Source organism: Oncorhynchus kisutch, linkage group LG17 (genome assembly GCF_002021735.2).
Source record: "Oncorhynchus kisutch isolate 150728-3 linkage group LG17, Okis_V2, whole genome shotgun sequence".
NCBI classification, from domain to species: domain Eukaryota; kingdom Metazoa; phylum Chordata; class Actinopteri; order Salmoniformes; family Salmonidae; genus Oncorhynchus; species Oncorhynchus kisutch.
Window position 1 is genome coordinate 35,218,366 of NC_034190.2, and position 22,159 is coordinate 35,240,524.

The 22,159-nt window shown below is 42.1% G+C and overlaps 1 protein-coding gene and 1 long non-coding RNA gene across 2 annotated transcripts; one reads left to right on the forward strand and one right to left on the reverse strand.

Moving 5' to 3' along the window:
• Window positions 1-933: 933 nt before the first annotated feature.
• LOC109907567 (splicing factor U2AF 65 kDa subunit) lies at window positions 934-17,905 on the reverse strand. The gene is made up of 11 exons (XM_020505608.2): window positions 17,768-17,905; window positions 16,989-17,118; window positions 16,245-16,351; window positions 8,430-8,584; window positions 8,078-8,194; window positions 7,744-7,882; window positions 7,562-7,641; window positions 7,270-7,392; window positions 4,953-5,039; window positions 4,233-4,484; window positions 934-3,848 (listed from the first exon to the last, which is right to left on the reverse strand). The coding sequence occupies exons 1-11, from the start codon at window positions 17,814-17,816 to the stop codon at window positions 3,714-3,716; spliced, it is 1,374 nt and encodes a 457-aa protein (XP_020361197.1). The 5' UTR covers window positions 17,817-17,905; the 3' UTR covers window positions 934-3,713.
• Window positions 17,906-20,110: 2,205 nt separating this feature from the next.
• Window positions 20,111-21,952, forward strand: LOC109908649 (uncharacterized). The gene is made up of 3 exons (XR_002257688.2): window positions 20,111-20,235; window positions 20,952-21,304; window positions 21,530-21,952. It is a non-coding gene; the product is annotated as an uncharacterized LOC109908649 (long non-coding RNA).
• The last annotated feature ends 207 nt before the right edge of the window (window positions 21,953-22,159 follow it).

Genomic DNA, 22,159 nt, shown 5'->3' on the forward strand with positions numbered 1-22,159 from the left:
CTAGACTGTCTGCCCGTCTAGTGGGACAGATTTACTACTTCCGCACAGGTCGCACTATGATTGGTTAACTTTGAAAGGTGAAAGGTAAACATGAGTTCTCAAACCTCGCCCCCCTTATGTTTTGATCCATGTCCCTAACCAGTAACACTGATAAACTGACTCGACAGAAAATCTATTGATAATATGAACTGTAATAGTCCAAGTGTAGACTGCCATGTAGATTATTAATTACAGTGCAATATGAATGCTGTCTTTCATTAATCAAATGGCCTACATGACTGAAATAAAAGATGTTGCCATGAGTCTAAAGCAATATTACAATCTATAGTTTTCAAAACTCACTGAATAGAACTCTGGGCTGGCATTGTCTTTTTTTCCCAACCCCACTGGAAGGCATGGGGAAATTAAAGACAGATTCAAGCCTTTGCCCATTTGGGAACACTTGACAGCAATTCAGCAGTAACTTTAGCTTGGAGTTAACACACATCTAGATTTGATTTATATATATATTTTTAAACCTTTATTTAACTAGGCAAGTCAGTTAAGAACAAATTCTTATTTACAATGACGGCCTACCCCGGCCAACGCTAGGCTAATTGTGCTCCACCCTATGTGACTCCCAATCACGGCCGGATGTGATACAGCCTGGATTTGAACCAGGGACTGTAGTTACACCTCTTGCACTGAGATGCAGTGCCTTAGACCACTGCGCCACTCTGGAGCCTCATTGATACACATTGGTTTTATATGGAGTCTTTGGACACTGTTCTATCACACCTTTTGATCCCCTTTTCCATTCACCATAAAGAATATTCCTCATTGGAGCAGAACCCAAATAGTTGGCTCCATAAAATACCAAGGACGAGCCACACGCACACTAAAATTCTGATTCAATATCCTGTAAACATTAAACAGATCAGACAGGCATCAGAGTACATTCAATCTGTTTTAATGTGATCACTCTGACCTTCTGTAAATAAAAAAAGACAACCTTACAATGTTGAGGGAAGTGAGAGTGCAAAAATTCCCACATGCTAACCTGTTGACAGTATAAGGACAGAGACAAATAAATTTCCTTACATAATCTTTCAACCTGTTTTAGGAAAACAACAAACAGTCTTAGATGTGGAAATGGTTCGGTAATGCAAATCATTTGGAGCGCAAAACCTGTCAAAAGAAATATCCATTATGTAATTCGAAGCAACGGAAGGTCTTGGAGAAGGGGATGGGAATAGAACGAAAAATAATGTCAGACAGGTTCCTCCAAGTGTGGTGCTTGTAGTATAGACAATGAAAACGATTAAATAGGACAGAGGAGTGGAAGTGGAAGTGGAAGAAGGGGGTATGTAATTGGTTCATATTGTATCATAGAGCCTACCCACACCTACAAATTATCTACATTATCTTCACTTTGATATTGTCTCGCCTGTCATAAACCTGAATTCATGTCACCCATCAGAAAGCCTCACACGTGCAGATCCACATGCCTCTTTGGGTCCTAAAGAGATCTCACTTTGAGGCAAAGCCATGAGAGCTCTACTGGGTTAAATAGGAACTTACAATTGAAACATATAAAAGCATAATACAAAAATACAGCAGATATGATTTTACAGTGAAATAATAAATAATATTGCCTAGTGAGTGTAAGTCAATGTCAATAATGTTTTACAAAACCAACCAAGGGTTGAGGCAGGGCAGTGATAACTCTGAAGTCTTTCAGCTGTATAGCTGATTGTCTAAGGAGAGAGAGAGAGAGGGAAGGTGTGGGTGGGGAGAGTTCAGGGTCGTGTTCATTAGGCACCAAACTGAAGAAAACAGAGAGATCTGAACTTTTCCAATAAGAAATACACATTTGTTTTCTGTTGCAAAACGTTTTGCTACGGTATGCCCTAATGAACACGACCCAGCTGTATCAATTTCAGAGGCAGTCACAGTACCTCTGATTGGGTGAGAGCCTTCTATTACAGAATCTGGACTGGTTCATCAGGTACTTCCTGTTAATATACTATATTGTTTCTTGTGGAATGGGGGTTGCCCACTGAGAATTGGTGCCAGAGCCACAAAGTCAAAACATTACATAATTTTCAGACATTTTGTTATCAAAAGAGGGTGGTGATGATAAGTTAAATGGAGACACACACACTTACAGTATTTGCGTGTCCCCTCAGACATGAGTCAGAACTCACAATAAGTTGATGTTCTGAAAATTGTATATATATATATATATACACAGTATGTGGACACCCCTTCAAATTAGTGGATTTGGCTATTTAAGCCACACCAGTTGCTGACAAGTGTATACAATCAAGCACACAGCCATGCAATCTCCATAGACAAACATTGGCAGAAGAATGGCCTTACTGAAGAGCTCAGTGACTTTCAATGGGGCACCGTCATAGGACGCCACCTTTCCAACAAGTCAGTTAATCAAATTTCTGCCCTGCTAGAGCTGCCCTGGTCAACTGTAAGTACTGTTATTGTGAAGTGGAAACGTCTAGGAGCAACAACTGCTCACCCGCGAAGTGGTAGGCCACACAAGCTGACAGAATGGTACCGCCGAGTGCTGAATTGCGTAGTGTGTAAAGATCGTCTGTCCTCGGTCGCAACACTCAATTCCGAGTTCCAAACTGCCTCTGGAAGCAACGTCAGAACAAGAACTGTTTGTCGGGAGCTTCATGAAATGAAGGTTTCCATGGCTGAGCAGTCACACACAAGCCTAAGATCACCATGCACAATGCCAAGCGTCGGCTGGAGTGGTGTAAAGCTTGCCACCATTGGACTCCGGAGCAGTGGAAAGGCGTTCTCTGGAGTAATGAATCACGCTCCACCATCTAGCAGTCTGACGGATGAATCTGGGTTTGGTGGATGCCAGGAGAACGCTACCTGCCCCAATGCATAATGCAAACTGCAAAGTTAGGTGGAGGAGGAATAATGATCTGGGGCTGTTTTTCATGGTTCGGGCTAGGCCCCTTAGTTCCAGTGAAGGTAAATCTTAACGCTACAGCATACAATGACATGCAAAACGATTCCAACTTTGTGGCAACAGTTTGGGAAGGCCTTTTTCTGTTTCAGCATGACGATGCCCCTATGCACAAAGCAAGGTCCATACATAAATGGTTTGTCGAGATCGGTGTGGAAGAACTTGACTGGCCTACACAGAGCCCTGCCATCAACCTCATTGAACACCTTTGAGATTAATTGAAACGCCAAGTGCGAGCCAGGCCTAATCGGCCAACATCAGTGCCTTGACCTCACTAATGCTCTTGGACAAGTCCCCGCAGCAATGTTCCAACAAATAGTGGAAAGCATTCCCAGAAGAGTGGTGGTTGTTATTGCAGCAAAGGGGGGAACAACTCCATATTAATGCCCATGATTTTGGAATGAGATGTTCGATGAGCAGGTGTTCACATACTGTTAGTCATTTGGTGTAACAATAAACAACTGGTACCTGAGGCTCAGGCATGGACAAAATAAATGGTTAAAATCATGATTGAACTTGATTCATTGAATTAAATCATATAATTATAAGCGACGAGGACAAAAGTAATACTTTTTCTGCTGATTTCACAGTGATAAGTGGCCTTAAATGAACTTTCTACGCCTCCTCTTTAAAAAAGTGCAAAAAGTTGAGTTGTTGTGATGCTCATAAATATTCATATCATTACATAAATAACATGAAACTCTGCTTCTCTCCCTCTCTCTGGTTCTCAGGTCTACCAGAAGTCTCGGCGGTGGTAGGCGTCTGGGTCACAGTACTTGGTCACCACCATCCTGTTGGCAAACTTCCTGCCTGTCAGCGCCTGCATTGCCTTCTGGGAGTCAAACAGGGTCATGAACTCCACAAAGATCTGAAGGAGGGAGAGAGGGAAAGAAAGGATAGGAAAGTGGGTGTATGGCCATTCTGTATGGAACCAGACAACCATGTTAAATGTAATTCTACAGCAAAAAACTATGATTCATGTTTACACACACAAAGGGATTTATTTATTATTGCATTGGAAACTATTACCAAAAAACCTAGGCAAGAGTGATAAGTTATGAATTGCTATGCTTGTTTGATGGGAGGCGGAAGACACATTTCCTCAAGGAGATTCAATAATTTCACCTGAACTGAACAAATTCACTTTGAAACAACAACCCAAACTCTCCTCAAAACACTGCAACAAACACCCCATGCCCTATCCTATCCCATCCTAATACCCAGGTACCCCTATTCCCCTCCCCGTCCTCACCTTCCCAGTGCCTGGGACCTCCAGGCCATCCACAGGTCGGGGGATCTCGATGCTCTTCACCTGGCCGTACTTGCTGCACTCACCGCGGACGTCCTCCGCGATCTCCTCGTACTCCTCGTCATCCAGCAGCTCCTCCAAAACCACCATGTTCATCAGGCAGAGCACCTCAGTGGGCAGGCCACCCAGCAAGGCCATGGAGGTGGGCATCAGGCCTGGCACTTGGAGGGTCACCGGGGTCTGGTTCATACCTGTCTGGTGAGGGGAGGGGAGAGGTTTTGGTTATTGGGAAGGTTGAAAGAACATGAGATACTTTTAGAAAACGTTTTAGAATGTTTATGGTGTAAAAATGAAGTAAATTAAAGAAAAAAAAAGGAAAAAAAAATATGATACGTTATTATTCATTTGCCAACTTGTTTTTGTAATAATACTGTCTACTTTGCAGTGGTGCATAAGGTTAGTTAATTCCTTAATCAGCTCTGGATTGTCCTGATTAAGTTATGAAACCGAGCTTGATGTTTTAGGTCAGTGGAGGTGGATCGAAGAAGGCTTGTGTTCAGTAAGGCACAAAACAGGAGAGAACATCTGAAACAGAGGGGATAGTTAGGTCCTAACTTACCCCAAAATATCACTCCTTTTTTTTCCCTCATCTCTGTCTTATATTGAACAGCATCCATTTGTAAAGTGTGCCTCTCTCTGTAGTCTATCATCTCGGGTACTCACCAGAGCTACGTTCTTGGCCCCAACACTGGCTCTCTGGACCAGGAGCTTCTTGTCCCCCAGCTGCATCCCATTCAACCCTGCAATGGCCTGAGACAGCAAACAGAGTTAGAAAAGTGATCAAATGTTTTTTTTAGTTTTTTTGTAAGAAGGTACACATGGACAGAAAAACAAGTGACAAGACAAACAGTCCCCCCTCCCCCCTCCCCCCACAGGACTTCCCGAACCCAAAGTTAGATAGCAGTCTTTTTACAGAGTCATACATTGATGAAAGAGCAAATATGTCCAGTCCTACAAGTATTTCCATGTCAATAATAGCCATGAATGATAGCAGCCACTGCTGTCTGTTTAAAGAATGAGGAGGCTGCCAACGTGAGGCAAATTCTTTGGCCTGCTGTTAATCCAGCCAGCCAAATACATTGCTGTTCGACAGATAGGTCTAGTGTCATCATTTATCAATAAAATAGTGAACATGGTACATTTCTAGTCATTATGTCAGAAAGACAGGATGAAACACAACTCCAGAAATGTAAAACCCCTGGGCACTCCCAAACCATATGAAAATTTGTCAGGAGCCCCCGGAGGGCACAAAGAGCAATTTGGGGTTTGTCTAGCTTTCATCTGAAATAGTTTGCATGGTGTACAGTAAGTTCTATGGGCAAAATTGTAATGTATAATTTGATGGTTGGGGTTTCTTGATGAAATTTATATGTTGAACCAAACTCTAGTCCAATTAGTCACAGTACTACATACGGAAAGGTCTTTCTTCCATGATGCTAGGGAAGGTATTGGTTTGTGAGTCATTTTAAGTAGCAGAGAATGTCATTTAGAGACCAGTCCCTGTGTACAAATATTAATAAATAATTTGTGAATAAGGTGGACAGACCATTCTTGCATCCCAAGGGAACATATACACGCAAAGCAGAACGGTGTTGCAAGTAAATGAAAAAGGAAGTATCAGGTAAGTTAAATTGCTTCTGGAGGTCATGAAATGCACACAGATAGTAGCCTTCAGTGATATTTGAGATAGTAGGAATCCCTCTTTCAGACCATAGATGAAAAGACGACCACCCAGGTGAAGAGCATGGTTGTCAAATAAAGGATGGTGAGGATTGTGAGGTTGGTTTTGGTATGTTTAATAAAGGAAGGTGAGGATTGTGAGGTTGGTTTTGGTATGTTTAATAAAGGAAGGTGAGGATTGTGAGGTTGGTTTTGGTATGTTTAATAAAGGAAGGTGAGGATTGTGAGGTTGGTTTTGGTATGTTTAATAAAGGAAGGTGAGGATTGTGAGGTTGGTTTTGGTATGTTCAATAAAGGAAGGTGAGGATTGTGAGGTTGGTTTTGGTATGTTTAATAAAGGAAGGTGAGGTTGGTTTTGGTATGTTTAATAAAGGAAGGTGAGGATTGTGAGGTTGGTTTTGGTATGTTTAATAAAGGAAGGTGAGGATTGTGAGGTTGGTTTTGGTATGTTTAATAAAGGAAGGTGAGGATTGTGAGGTTGGTTTTGGTATGTTTAATAAAGGAAGGTAAGGATTGTGAGGTTGGTTTTGGTATGTTTACCAACCAGGCGCCAGACTGAAATAAGTTGTGAGATGATAGGGCCAAATCTGAGTTTGCAATGTTTGAGCAGGATATCAGAATTGATTATGTCTTGGAGTCTGTGAGGGGCAACTCGTTTTTCCTCCAGGGGGCGCCAAGATACAGCTGTAGCAGGATTTAACCATGACTACAGAGGGCGTAAAATCAAAGCCAAAAAATACGATTAGACATTTGGGAGATTTTGGCAACCTGCACATTTTTCACGCTGAAGTGTAGAAAACATAATACGAGGGTGTTCAGAGGGGTTAAATGCGGAAGACACATTTCAGTTGAATGCATTCAGGTGTACAACTGACTAGCCTTTACTCTTACAAATTAATTTAGCAAGTAAATAATGTAGCCTATCCCAGTATCCTGCTGGTGAAAGAGGGATCATGGAAGTATAAAAGTTAATTCTTGGCAATATTGACATTTTAATTATAGAAGGAGTTTGGGATTTGCTGCCATCTTTCCACTCAAAATGTGCTTCCTATTCTCACCTCCTTTCCTACAACAGCACTGATCTGCAAAGGCTGCATAGGAGAAAGAAATATGGCAGAAGACTATTGTGAGATTTGCTTTCACTTGGCCAGGTAGATCAGATCAGTGCAGACGAAAGAAGAAACACAGGGTAGCCACTTTGGACTATTGACATGCAGCCCAAGAGTCTATGACCTTATGTTAACCTCAAGTCTATAACAAGATTGCGTACAGCAATACAGGTACAATATCTGACACTGACTTGGTCATTCAAATTGACGTCCACATATTCACAGAAGGCGTAGCCCTTGGAGAGGCCCGTGGCGCTGTCTTTGACCAGGTTGAAGGCCTTCAGAGGGCCAAAGGAGATCAATAGCTCTTTTACCTAGGGGACGAAGGCAGGGTGTGAAGACAGGAAAACTGATTGCTCTATCAGTAGCATTGTTGGTACTGAATCAAATTCTTCTCAACCTTAAATAAAACAGTAGCATAACATTTACTGATCATGCCAGAGACTTAAAAAGAAGGACTTCAATGAGCTAGAAAGGTCCGACCTGGTCATCATTGAGATAATTTGGCAAGCCACCGATGAAGAGTTTGTGGGCTGAGTCTGGCACCACGGTCGAAACCACTCCTAATCCAAGCAACAGTGCGAAATAGGGTTAAGTACATTTTAATTGAAATCAGAGGATTCGACAGGGTCAACAAGCCACTGATGTCCTATGGAAAGACCCACCTGGTACATAGACACTGGGGCTCTCACTCATGCCGGGCAGGGGCTGGTAGTCGTGAGGCCGTCTGATCTTCAGGCTCTGAACCTGGAAGATGATGCCGTCAAAGGCCATGGCCTGGGTCGTCTCGTCCACCGAGCGGAACTGGAAGAGGAATAGGTAGAGAGAAGGTCAACATTATGACGTGCTATTGCAGAAGAATGCAGGAGTCAACAAAACTACAGCACTCAGGAAGGAAACTGTTACAGGGCAATGCAAGTTAGCTAATAACTGCCATCCGTGATCTATTTCATGCTATTTTGTTTTTTGATATGAAATACATTTTAGTTGAGCACACACCTCGAGGAAGGCAAAGTTCTTGTCCTGGTTTATCTGCACAGCTAGAACAGGGTTGCCAGGGGCCTGGGTAAGACCACCGAGGAGCATCTGGGCATTGAAGAAATCCTTCACGGCCTCCTATTGACACAACATGGACGATCACACGAAAGAGTCACTTACTATACATTTTGCAGTGGGGAAGGCAGATGTAGAAGGCTCGCGGCCAGGCTGATGCTATGACACAGTAGCGATGATGAAATGCAGAGTTTTACTACACATATCTCATAGGGTTGTGGCGTTAGTCTTTAACTGTATTTTAGGCCTTATGTACAACTCATTAGTGTGGAATGGGTAGCAGTTCTCTATTACCTACCTCTGTGATACCGAAAGGTATGTTGCCTACGTAGAGCCTCCTGGCCTGCCTGGTCATTTGGCTGCCCACCACAGGTGAGGAAGTGTGGGTGGAGGCCAGCCCCTCTGGAGTTACCATGGTGGGCAGTAGGGCCGTGGCTGGGATCTGGCCAGCAGCTGAGAAAGGAACATGGACTCAAGTTAGATATGACTCCCAATGGAAAAGAAATACTGAACACCTGCTCTTTCCATACCGTAGACTGATCAGGTGAATCCAGGGTGAAAGCTATGATCCCTTATGGATGTCACTTGTTAAATCCATTTCAATCAGTGTTAATGAAGGGGAGGAGACAGGTTAAAGAATTATTTTTAAGCCTTGAGGCATGGAGTGTGTATGTGTGCCATTTAGAGGGTGAATGGGCAAGACAAAAGATTTAAGTGCCTTTGAACGAGGTATGGTAGTAGGTGCCAGGCGCACCAGTTTGTGTCAAGAACTGCAAAGCTGGTGGGTTTTCACGCTCAACAGGTTCCCATGTGTATCAAGAATGGTCCACCATCCAAAGGACATCCAGCCAACTTGACACAACTGTGGGCAAGGGCACAACTTGTGACAAAACTGCACATTTTAGAGTGTCTTTTTATTGGCCCCAGTACAAGGTGCAACTGTGTAATGATCATGCTGTTTAATCAACTTCTTGATATGTCACACCTGTCAGGTGGATGGATTATCTTGGAAAAGTTTAAATGCTCACTAACAGGGATGGAAACAAATTTGTGCACAACATTTTAGAGCAATACGCTTTTGGTGCATATGTGTCAAGTGTCAGTTGTGCAGAGGTGAGGACGGAGTCAGGCGCAGGACACAGAACTGAGTAAAAGTACGTACTTTACTCGAAAAAATTAATCTGCCAAAATAAATCCACGCAGGGAATAACAAACCCTAACACAAAAAGACTAACACAAGACCAGGAACAATCACGCACGAAACATAATGAGAACCAGAGGGTTAAATAGGGAAATAATAATAACGTAATGGGAACCAGGTCTGTACAATCAAGACATAACAAATGGAAATAGAAACGTGGATCGTTGGCAGCTAGAAAGCCGGTGACGACGACCGCCGCCCAAACAAGGAGAGGCACCAACTTCGGCAGAAGTCGTGACAGTATGGAACATTTCTGGAATCTTTTATTTCATGGGACCAACACTTCACATGTTGCATTTATATTTTTGTTCAATATAGGTCAATGATAATTCAATAATCAATATAATAATAATAATAACAATAATCAATAAATTACAAAATACTTTTTATTAAAATATCCTCTATATCAAATTTCAGCCGGACCACCCAGCCAGCCCGGTCCCCTGCACCCCCACCCCTCACCAGTCTAATCAATAACTCAACTCTCTCCCCAACACAACCTCCTTCCCCATCTTTTATGTCTCAAGGGAAAGGTTTGGAAATCAAACATTTAATAAAAACACACATACACCTCCTACACATTCACACAGAAACAGTACATCCTCCATATCATAGGCCTAATAGTACTGGAGAGCTATTTTTACACAATATACACACAATATAGCTGGGTCATCTCGTCCTGCCCCTATGTGTCCACGGCCCTGCAGCACCTCAACCCAACACACCCAACTCAGCTTTAGAATCTTAGTGAAACATTCATTACTGGTTTCTGGTGTGTTAGGCCAAGGCCAGAGTGACAACCAACAGTACAGCAGGGCCAGGACTGAGCAGACCAGCAGCTAGGGATTGCCGAAATAGGTTTTCAATAGACTCCTTTTGTAGTACAGTATTCCATAAGGAATCCAGACCTTATGAAAGTTGCACAGTATACCCTTAATCTTGAAATAAATCACATCTAGTGATGCAGAACTTCCAATGTGACATTATCGAAGGATAACCAACCTTCCAATTAATGGCAATGCATGTCTTAGCCTCTATAAATGGTAGGTTACAGTTTCGTCTGATAACAGTCTCCAGTATCAACATTTATAAGCAAACAAATACAGAAAGAATCGGTAGACATGCGGAGATAAAAGAACATACTCTTTGACAGAATTCAGCCAGCCTTCACAAGACCATGAATTATGCAAATATGCCCCCGTTTGTGATTTACACGTCCAGCAGAAGAATAACATTTCTGAGTGCATGATATTCCATTTAACTGGCAAATAATATGTTATATGGAAGATCATAAACTGCAATCATTTATGTCTGAGATTATATGAACATGACTGGGCATTCTAACACATCTGTATCTATTCATCATCATCAATAGTGTCTCCCAGGTCTTCCTCGCATTTTTTGTTTGACCTGTTGTTTTGGATCATCGGGAAAAACCATTGATACCGTTTGGAAATGTTTGTCAGACTGCCTTAAAATAGTTTAAATCTTTGAAGCTTCTTACTTGTCCAGTGTTTGCTGCACAGAGAGAATAAAGTGTTGCATCTGCAAAACTCCTCCTCAGCACTGTCACAGACTGGTCTTCCCTGGCAGCCTGACCATGACCCCGGTCACCATCTGATCCTGCTCAGATGAAGCATGACAAAGAATTACATTGGTGTACATTTATACATTATATTATCCAAGAATAGAATCAATGGTTAAATAATTGAAATGACCACGATTCCCAGATTGTAGCCTACCCATCAACTCAAGATGGAATTAGTGTCCATTCACTCACCATTCATTGTATCCATTCACTGATTGCAAAATTATCCTACGCTCCGTAGACTGGTCTTCCCTGGCTGCCTGACCCTGCTGGGATATGATGAGCATAGTGTTGTGTACGGACTGTACACCATGGCAGTGTAGCCTGTAGAGCTGTTTATAATGTGTCACCGTGAAAAGTAGGGAATTAACTAGAGAAACTAACAGTTGAATAACGTTACATTGCTTTACAGACTAATAAAAACTCACATTACACTGAAGAAATGTCAGAATATATTGGCCTTCAATCGTTTGGCTGCTAGTTTAATCATTTGATTCAGGTCTAGTGTGATTGAGGCAAAAATAATAGCAAAGGTTAGTGAGCTAGCTAGCTAACGTTACCCATCTTTTGGCTAGCTCTAGCTAATGATACGATACAACGGTTCAAATTTACTTCTGTTAAAACGGGACAAAACAAAGGCCACAAAACATTTCCATACACACAAAAGATAGATACTGCTACCTGGCAGATAGCTAGAGGCTAGCTAGAGCTGAAATGGCTATGTTAGATACACTATATGACCAAAAGCATGTGGACACCTGCTCATCGAATATCTCATTCCAAAATCATGGGCATTAATATGGAGTTGGTCTGCCCTTTGCTGCTATAACAGCCTCCACTCTTCTGGGAAGGCTTTCCACTAGGTGTTGGAACATTGCTGCGGGGACTTGCTTCCATTCAGCCACAACAGCATTAGTGAGGTCGATCACTGATGTTGTGCTATTAGGCCAGGCTCGCAGTCCAATTCATCCCAAAGGTGTTCAATGGGGTCGAGGTCAGGGCTCTGCCACAAAGTTGGAAGCACCGAATCCGCTAGAATGTCATTGTATATTGTAGCCTTAACATTTCCCTTCACTAGAACTAAGAGACCTAGCTCAAACTATGAAAAACAGCCCCAGATCATTATTTCTCCACCACCAAACAGTTCTGCTCCAGAGTCCAATGGTGGCAAGCTTTACACCACACCAGCCGACGCTTGGCATTGCGCATGGTGATCTTAGCGGATCCTCAGCCATTTCGTGAAGGAACAGTTATTGTGCTGCAGAGGCAGTTTGGAATTCGGTAATGAGTGATGCAACCCAGGACAGATGATTATTACGCTTTTCATCACTCTCGGAGGTCCCGTTCTATGAGCATGTGTGGCCTACCACTTCGTGAATGAGCTGTTGTTGCTCCTAGACGTTAGTTGACCGAGGCAGCTAGTGCACTGAGCTCTTCAATAAGGCCATTCTACAGTTAGTGTTTGTCTATGGAGATTGCATGGCCATGTGCTCGATTTTATACACCTGTCATCAAAGGATGTGGCTGAAATAGCCGCATCTACTAATTTGAAGGGGTGTCGACATACTTTTTTATATACAGTGCATTCGGAAAGTATTCAAACCCCTTGACCTTTTCCACATTTTGTTATGTTACAGCCTAGTTCTAAAATGTATCAAATATTTTGTTTTCCTAATTAATCGACACACAATACCCCATAATGAAAAGGGAAAACAGGTTTTTAGCTATTTCTGCAAATGTATAAAAATATATATATATATACACCATCTTTACATAAGTATTCAGACCCTTTGCTATGAGTCTCGAATTTGAGCTCAGGTGCATCCTGTTTCCATTGATCATCCTTGAGATGTTTTACAACTTAATTGGAGTCCACCTGTGGTAAATTATATTGATTGGACGTGATGTGGAGAGGCACACACCTGTCTATATAAGGTCCCACAGTGCATGTCAGAGAAAAAAACAAGCTATGAGGTCGAAGGAATTGTCCGTAGAGCTCCAAGACAGGATTGTGTCGGGGCACAGATCTGGGGAAGGGTACCAAAACATTTCAGCAGCATTGAAGGTCCCCAAGAACACAGTGGCCTCCATCATTCTTAAATGGAAGAAGTTTGGAACCACCAAGACTCTTCCTAGAGCTGGCCGCCCATCCAAACTGAGCAATCGGGGGAGAAGGGCCTTGATCAGGGAGGTGACCAGGAACCCGATGGTCGCTCTAACAGAGCTCCAGAGATCCTCTGTGGAGATGGGAGAACCTTCCAGAAGGACAACCATCTCTGCAGCACTCCACCAATTAGGCTTTTATTGTAGAGTGGCCAGATGGAAGCCACTCTTGGGTAAAAGGCACATGACAGCCTGTTTGGAATTTGCCAAAAGGCACCTAAAGGACTCTCAGACCATGAGAAACAAGATTGTCTGGTCTGATTAAACTAAGAGTGAACTCATTTACCTGAATGCCAAGCGTCACGTCTGGAGGAGACCAGGCACCGCTCATCGCCTGTCCAATACCATCCCTACGGTGAAGCATGGTGGTGGCAGCATCATGCTCGGGGAGGTTTTTCAGTGGCAGGGACTGGGAGGCTAGTCAGGGCCGAGAACACTATGAACGGAGCAAAGTACAGAGAGATGCTTGATGAAAACCTGCTCTATAGCACACAAGAGCTCCGATTAGGGCGAAAGGTTCACTTTCCAACATGACATAAACCCTAAGCACACAGCTAAGACAACACAGGCATGGTTTCAGGACAAGTCTCTTAATGTCCTTGAGTGGCCCAGCCAGAGCCCGGACTTGAACCCGATCGAACATCTCTGGAGAGGCCTGAAAATAGCTGTGCAGCAACACTCCCCATCCAACCTGACAGAGCTTGAGAATATCTAAGGAGAAGAATGGGAGAAACTCCCCAAATACAGGTGTGCCAAGCTTGAAGCATCATACCCAAGAAGACTCAAGGCTGTAATCGCTGACAAAGGTGCTTCAACAAAGTACTGTGTAAAGGGTCTGAATACTTATGTAAATGTGATATATATTATTTTGTGTAAATAAAACATCTACCACATCATTGTGATCTCTACAACGCTGTTGGCTGGCCGTCATTGACCTTGCGTAGGCTTAAACACTGGTATACACAGATTTATAAGGCCATATTGGGTAAAATGCCATTTTCTCTCTTCTTTTTTAGTCAGGTCGGTAAATAAATATCAATTACGGTCCCATTTTCATTTTCTTCTAACAGTACCAAAAATTAGAACAGGTCATGGTAGAAATTGTTTCAGTTACTGAGCTCCGTGGTCCTGGAATTCTCTCCTGAACATTTTAAAATTTGATGATCTAGTTTTGTTTAATACATTTTACAATTAACTCGCTGCTAGAAGTTCATTTATTTCAGTCGAGAGGGGATGAAACATTGGTTAACGTAACATGTCAGTTACACTACTAGCACGGCATTTGGAATAAAAATAAACTAATTCTGTCAAACAGCAGTTACCTTGCCAGCTTGATCAGCTAGAGTAGCCAGTTTATGTTCTGCTTGCTTTTACAACTCTGAGAAAAAGCACAACACAGACAGCAGCTGCCTCTAATCATCTCTCCCTTGCTGGTCCTATACGCCAGCCTTTCAGAAGCTTTGCCTTCACACAGTCTGTCCGCACGTTCTGTGGTGTCCGTGCGATCCTAAATCCAGCTGGCTGAAACCGGAAAACAGCCTATCCGACCGCTCTGAGGCGTCCACATGGTCCTAAAGCACACCGGAGCCACATTTTGTATCACAGTGCAATTATAAAACTGTTATTTCAGAATGTGTGGGGGGGGGGGGGGCGGTTCATGTCCCTGACCCCAGTGAAAGTTGCGCCCCTGACTGTGGGAAGCATTGGAGTCAATATGGGTCATTATCCCTGTGGAATGCTTTCGAAACCTTGTAGAGTCCATGCCCTGGCAAATTGAGGCTGTTCTGAGGGCATGGGGGGTGCAACTCAACATTAGGAAGCTGTTCTTAATGTTTTGTATGACTATGTATGACTATATATTTATGTACAGCACCAGTCAAAAGTTTGGACACACTTACTCATTCAAGGGTTTTTCTTTATTTTTACTATTTTCTTCCTTTCTATTTTCTACTATTTTCTACTACACATCTACAGAATAATTGTGAAGACATCAAAACTATGACATAACACATATGGAATCATGTAGTAACCAAAAAAGGGTTAAACACATCAAAATATATTTATATTTGAGATTCTTCAAAGTAGCCACCCTTAACATTGATGACAGCTTTGCACACTCTTGGCTTTCTCTCAACCAGCTTCATGAGGTAGTCACCTGGAATGCATTTCAATTAACAGGTGTGCCTTGATCAGTTATTTTGGGGCATTTCTTTCCTTCTTAATGCGTTTGAGCCAATCAGTTGTGTTGTGTCAAGAACTTTGAAAGTTTCTTCAAGTGCAGTCGCAAAAAAACATCAAGCGCTATGATCAAACTGGCTCTCATGATGAACGCCACAGGAAAGGAAGACCCAGAGATACCTCTGCTGCAGAGGAGAAGTTTATTAGAGTTACCAGCATCAGAAATTGCAGCCCAAATAAATGCTTCACAGAGTTCAAGTAACAGACACATGTCAACATCAACTGTTCAGAGGAGACTGTGAATCAGGTCTCGTGGTCAAATTGCTACAAAGAAACCACTACTAAAGGACACTAATAAGAAGAAGAGACCTGCTTGGGCCAAGAAACACAAGCAATGGACATTAGACCGGTGGAAATCTGTCCTTTGGTCTGATGAGTTCAAATTTGGTGACGAACTGTGTCTTTGTGAGATGCAGAGTAGGTGAACGGATGATCTCCACATGTGTGGTTCCCACCGTGAAGAGGAGGTGTGATGGTGCTTTACTGGTGACACTGTTGGTGATTTATTTAGGATTCAAGGCACACTTAACCAGCATGGCTACCACAGCATTCTGCAGCGATACGCTGTCCCATCTGGTTTGGCATGAGGCAAAGGGTGGCTACTTTGAAGAATATAAAATATATTTTTATTTGTTTAACACTTTTTTGGTTACTACATGATTCCATTAGTGTTGTTTCATAGTTTTGATGTCTTCGCTATTATTCTACAATGTAGAAAATAGTAAAAAATAAAGAAAAACCATTGAATGAGTGGGTGTGTCCAAATGTTTGACTTGTACTGTATATGCATGAAGTGAGAGAGGGACTGAGTTGAATACTTTCATACAATATCACATCCAACAGCCTTTGCTTTTGAGCAGACATAATACGGACTGTGATGTGACACTATTATAGAAAGAGCTGACAAGTATTGCCAAACTGACCCTGCATAGCCTTGTACTGCAGGGGGGTGATATGCTCGAAGCCTGGTGCCGGAACATCCCAGTACTTCCTCACTTTCTTCTTCTCTCTGTGCAGAGCTGGAGAGCGACTGCAGGAGAGAAACAGTAGGGGACAGGACAGGAGAGATGGACATATAGCCTTGCAATGCAGAGACTGTGTGTACAGAGGACAACGAATAGCACAAAAGTATGGGAATCAAAGGGATATTAAAAATATATACATTTTGGATGGATAGTTATAACACATTCCTCTCAGAACTCTATCTTCCTGGCATCTGCATGGTCACATTTCTATATGAATTAGACATCAGATATCGACCAAAATATAAGCACGGATTTCAAAGCAAGCCTCTAAGACAGCTACAGATCCAAGTCGTCACCCCTTACCTTGAAATTGTATTAAGAAGCAATTCTAACGTTAGTACACACAACCACCAAGTACAGTACTTAACCAACAGATGGACAGCTGACTCATTATTAGCAGTTATACTTTGAAGGTGTCATGCAAGTCCCTGTCCACTGTATTGCTGTACCTCACAACAGTCTCTGGGGATTGTTTTTGAGTCTGTGTGCTGATATGACAGTTAAAACATGGGTATTCCGTTTACTATTGCATAAAGGTGGGGAAAGAAATAGTTGAAACAAGCCAATGGTCCACAAAGCTGACAACTATTTGCACAAAATGGGAATGGATCTCATCTCAAATACTTGAACAGCGGTATCCACCTGCGCCTGTGTTGATGGTCCTTGCTGTCGCTACGGCTTGCCCTGCTCTTCCTCCTTTCCCAGCTCCTCTTCTTCCTCTCTCGGCTGCGGGACAGTGTGCGCCGACCGTGCCGATTCTCCTTGTCCCGCTCTAAAAGGAGGAGGGAGGAAGTATAAGCGAGTAGGGCTGAGTCACTGACAAAGACACAGGATCCCTTAGTCGCAGCAGGAGAGAAAAGGCATACTACCGGAGAAAATACTACCGGAGAAATACAAAAACTGTCATACGCTGCTACTCCTGTTATAGCCAACGTTAGAGGAGTTAAAAGGCAATTCAAAATTCACTCAATCAACATGCAGAGAAAGCACGATATGTGGGCATATCTGTAACACTACTCCCTCATTCTACATTGCATAAATTTACAGTACCCTTTAGATAAACTATCGGATAGTCCGCGTGCTGCAGTTAATAGCAGCACAAGTCAAAAAGTAATGGACAGGGTCGCAATTAAAAAAATGTCACTAGTCAATACTGCAGATGTAGCTAGCTATTCAGGTATAGCTAGCTGTCAAACAGTACCCTTTTTGTTATACATTGCCAGCAGAGGTGCAAGCAAGCATGTGAGTCTCTTGTCATAATATTGTTTTGGTAAACACCTTATAGGCCTTGTGCAAGCTAGTTAGCAGCAATGCAGTGACAGGGAGCTACCGGTATGATACCTAGTTTAAATAATCTATTGGAGCTACTGTCGATGGTCAAATTAACCGTTACTGTAGGATGAATGTGCAACAACACTCACCTTTCTTATTTTCAGTCAACAGTCTCTCGAATTCATCAAAATCCGACATTATGGACCTCGATTTAATGACTTGATCTTGTTAGTTTAGCTACCAAGGCTACAAATAAACATCTGTTTGAATCAAGACTGGACACAAGGAATTAGGATGCCCTCTGTCGGCATGGAATAACGCTAATCTTGTGTGTGTGTTGAGCAGAGGAATTCTGGACAATTGTTCAGAGGCCAGCCAGTTAGTAATAAACACAAGCACATTTCTGATCAATTTAATATCTAGGAAGACAGATACCAACTACAAAAACCCATAACTACATTTTGCACAAATTATATTGTTTTATTGTACAGCAGATGGGTTACTGACCTATCAGTAACTGACCTATCAAAACTGAAAATGAAAAAAATAAACATAAAAAAATATTCAGGTATTAACAAATGGTTCAACAATGAAAACAAATAAAACATGTACAGGTGGAGTTTCTTTAAACCCACGGCTCAGAACGGTGTGCCTGTCCATGAACTTTCTCTACCATCAAAACAACATTATGTGCTCAAATTATTCACATTTCCTTCTCAAACTGAGGAATGCGGTGTCTGCAATATGTCAGTGCTTCTACCACCCATGAATCATGCAGCAACACCTCAAATCATTATTCTGCTGCGCCATCTGACTGAATGAAAGATTGATAGCCATGAATCAAATACTATCTAAACATAATCCAATTACCATAAACAGCATGCCCAACCAATGGATGACTCAGGATGGAGCCAACACTATTTCTCTATGTAACTGCTGTAATAGGCTACATCACAGAATGTGGCTTTTAGTTAATACTGTGACAGAATACAAACCTTTCTTACACATCTCTTCTCTTCTAAAAATTAGGTTGGGAGAACAGAAATCTCTCTGTAAACAAAAAAATAACTCCTCTCAGAGCCCCCAATGCAGTAATCCTGCAATTAGCCACTGTTAGAAAATTATTCAACCACAATCTCCACTTTGGACAATGAACAAGATACTTCAAGAGCTAATGTAGGGGGGGAAACCATTCTGAAGCTAGAGCCAAATGGCTGTGACCAAAGCCTTATAGCTTTTGGTAAGTGAATGTCCATGAAGGTCAATAACTTCTCGTCTACCTATACCTTGATGTCGACACTTATAGGAGGAAAGGAACCCCATTAGTTTCTAAACCTGTAGGTGATGGGCAGAAGCAGGTGGTGTGCACTGAAAAGTTATTGACCACTTGACCTATGACACCATCATTACATTATTAATTGAGTTGATGAAGGTATCAAGAGGTGATTATGTAGAGCCCTATTCATAAGGGATGATAGTTTAATTACTTCACCCTCCAGGTCTGTGGAACTTCTAGCCAATTAGTGACATGAATCAATAAACTGCAGATCATGTTGCTTGTGTTCGAGTAGCCCGGAACTATCTGACATTTCATGATAAGAGAACATATTTATAAGGGGTTGCTTAACTCACTAGTATTCTGTATGTTCTCCTCAAAGGGGAAGGAGACTTCACATCCATCCACAACATTATACAGACCTTTAGGGACCACAGTCAATGGTCGTTTGATAAACTAGAAAGGGAGGAGTGGGTCTTTAAATATAAGTGCCTATAGAGAGTAGGCTAACCATGCTTTTATACATTTCTATAGTAAATGCAGTAACTTAGTAAAATAACAATTAGACAGGAGGAGGAAGACAAGTTAGTGTCTGTTGCATTCCTCGTGCTTGTCCGAGAATCAGTCATCTTTCATGGGCTGAGTGTTGTTTTGCAAATCTGTGATAGGCTACACATGGCAACATTGTAGCATTATAATAAGCACCATCATGGATCATACATTGTACTGAAAGTGTTAAAACAGTCATTAGTCCTTCGACACGGTGATGTCACCAGCTGTAAAACAATTAACTTTAATATTCAAATGCATTTTCGCCATATGAGTTGTATCTAGTAAGTTCACCTGCTCCAAAATCGGTCGCACAAAGCTGAAATGTAGCTAAAGGAAGCCAACTGAAGATACATGTTTTCGCATGAAAGGTCAACGAATCGTTTGCCTTAGTTGTTCCCTCGTTCTGCAAAAAAAAAAAAGAAAGACGCAAGTTAATACCCATCCGCTCCCCATCAGGTACATTCGTCAGCTTTTCTCCTCGAGGACACATGCCTACGACTTCCTGATGGCTAATGAAAATGTATAAGAATTACAGGGAAACTAACTTTATGCCTACTTCATCGTGTCTTCACATACATCAACTACTGTATTTGTATCTTCTAGCCTTATTAGCCTACCAATGATAACCATGTCTTATACAATTTTTGCATACCGTTTGTGGGCGGGGCTCAGGTGAAATTGTGGGCGGGGCTCAGGTGAAATTGTGGGAGGGGTAAAGTGGTCGTGGAGAAAAACGCAAAAAAGTGAAAAGGTTGGATCGAATTCCGGAAGATTACACAACGTGTCCAGGTAGATAACTATTTTTGATAATAATAAAAAAAGACATTAAACAATTTCGGATTCGACATCAGTTTCACCAGGTCAAAGTAAAAAACATGACACATATTCCAGACAAAGGGCAACTTGTACGCTACCGACTTTGGCAAGCCAATGGTTTGAAAACAATGTAGCCTCCCTAGCCTAACTATTTTCTTTGTTCCTTTGGAGTGAAAATGTAATTAGTTAGGCCATTTTGATGTTCTAAAATATTGCCTTCCCACTGGTGCGGTGTCAAGTTCAACGTTCAGTTTATTTAGGCTACATTTGGTTGAGTTGTGAGTTAACGTGAAATCATCCAAAAATGTCATCCTGTCAATGGATTTAGGTTAAAAGGTTGGGTGAAAAAGAAACGAGATTCTCTTACCTTGATGATGACTTTTGGAAATCCAATTAGTTTTCCACGTTGATTTAAGTTCATTACATTGATTGTTTTGGTCGAAATGTCGTGGAAACATCGTTGATTTAACCCGTTTTGACCAGTGGGTTCCTGTTTGTCCCATACAAACATTGTTTAAATCTTTGTAACCTAATACCAACCACTTTTTATATCTAGCTCATGTAGATGATAAATTATATGTAGACTTTCATATTCCCTAGAATTTATTTTATGCACTTAATCTTTATCCAGGTTTTTTTGTGTCAACTTGCAGCACCCCAGGTCAGATTTCTGATTCCCTCGTTCTCAGGTGTGACTATGGGGCTCTGTGATGGCTTGTCCCACTGTAAACTGGCCCTGGCCTTTGCAGTGCTGATGGACTTGCTGGGTGGCACCGCCTTGCTGGTGGGAGTCTTTGTCCCTCTGAATATCAAAGGCAGGGACTTTGGGGACCTCCTGGTGTACACAGGAGCACTGTTCGTGCTCATGTCCCTGGGGGGCTGGGTGCTGTGGTACAGCGGAAACATTGACGGCCTCGTCTCCAGCAAAGAGCTTGGCCACATCGGCACCACCGTGGACCGGCTGGCCCGCACCCTCAGCCGCAAGATGCATATCCATCGCCACAGGGGGCCTTAGGGCTGTGGCAACTGGCCATAAAAGCAGGTAAGTTACGTTACTAGGGACTTGAATAATGGGTTATAGGCCAAAACATTTCCTACATTATACTTACAGGGCTCATCTGTGAAAGAGACCTTGTTCCCAGCATGACTCCCTTACACAAAATAAACACGCCACCAGACATGCTATTTGTGATGCATCTACTCGGCAGGATCTAAAATAATTAATTGATTTGTAACCTCTCGCTCTCTCCACCTCTTCTCTCAATAGGCTTTCCATCTACACATTGGTGGATGGATGCCAGACATGTATTGGATCAATCACCCCCATTCTCCCCTCACATTGAACAACTTCTATAGTTCTTGTGCTAGTGCAGTATTTTACATTTTATTCTGAGACTTGTGTCCAGCAGTATTAATGTGTGATGGGTAATTAGCACTGTTTAATGCCAAGCAGTTGAAATGCACTCACCTAGCATGTTATGTCCCCTGTATATTACAAACTATTCATGTCCAAAGTTTTTAAAACATTTTTTATTAAAAAGAATAATGCATTTGCTCATCTGTTACATCTGGCGTAGTGGATGTGATTTAACATTTCTTGTGTGGTGTGATTTCATTTAGAAAAATGGCCTTACACTCAATCATTTTCATTGAGTTATTTTGCTAATAAATGTTTCCTTGTGTGAACTTCTTCAGGCTCTTTGAATTGTGGAAATGTCTATAGGTTTACTAGTAATGTAAATCGTTTAGAATGGTAGCCCTGCAGCGTGGATTTGATCCATTTTATTTTACATTTCTGGGAGGCGTAATTGTAGTATTTTCAGTCTCTCCAATCATTCCCTCTTATCTTGGGACAGTTCCTATTGTGAACTGTAGATGGAGACAAACAGATTTACTC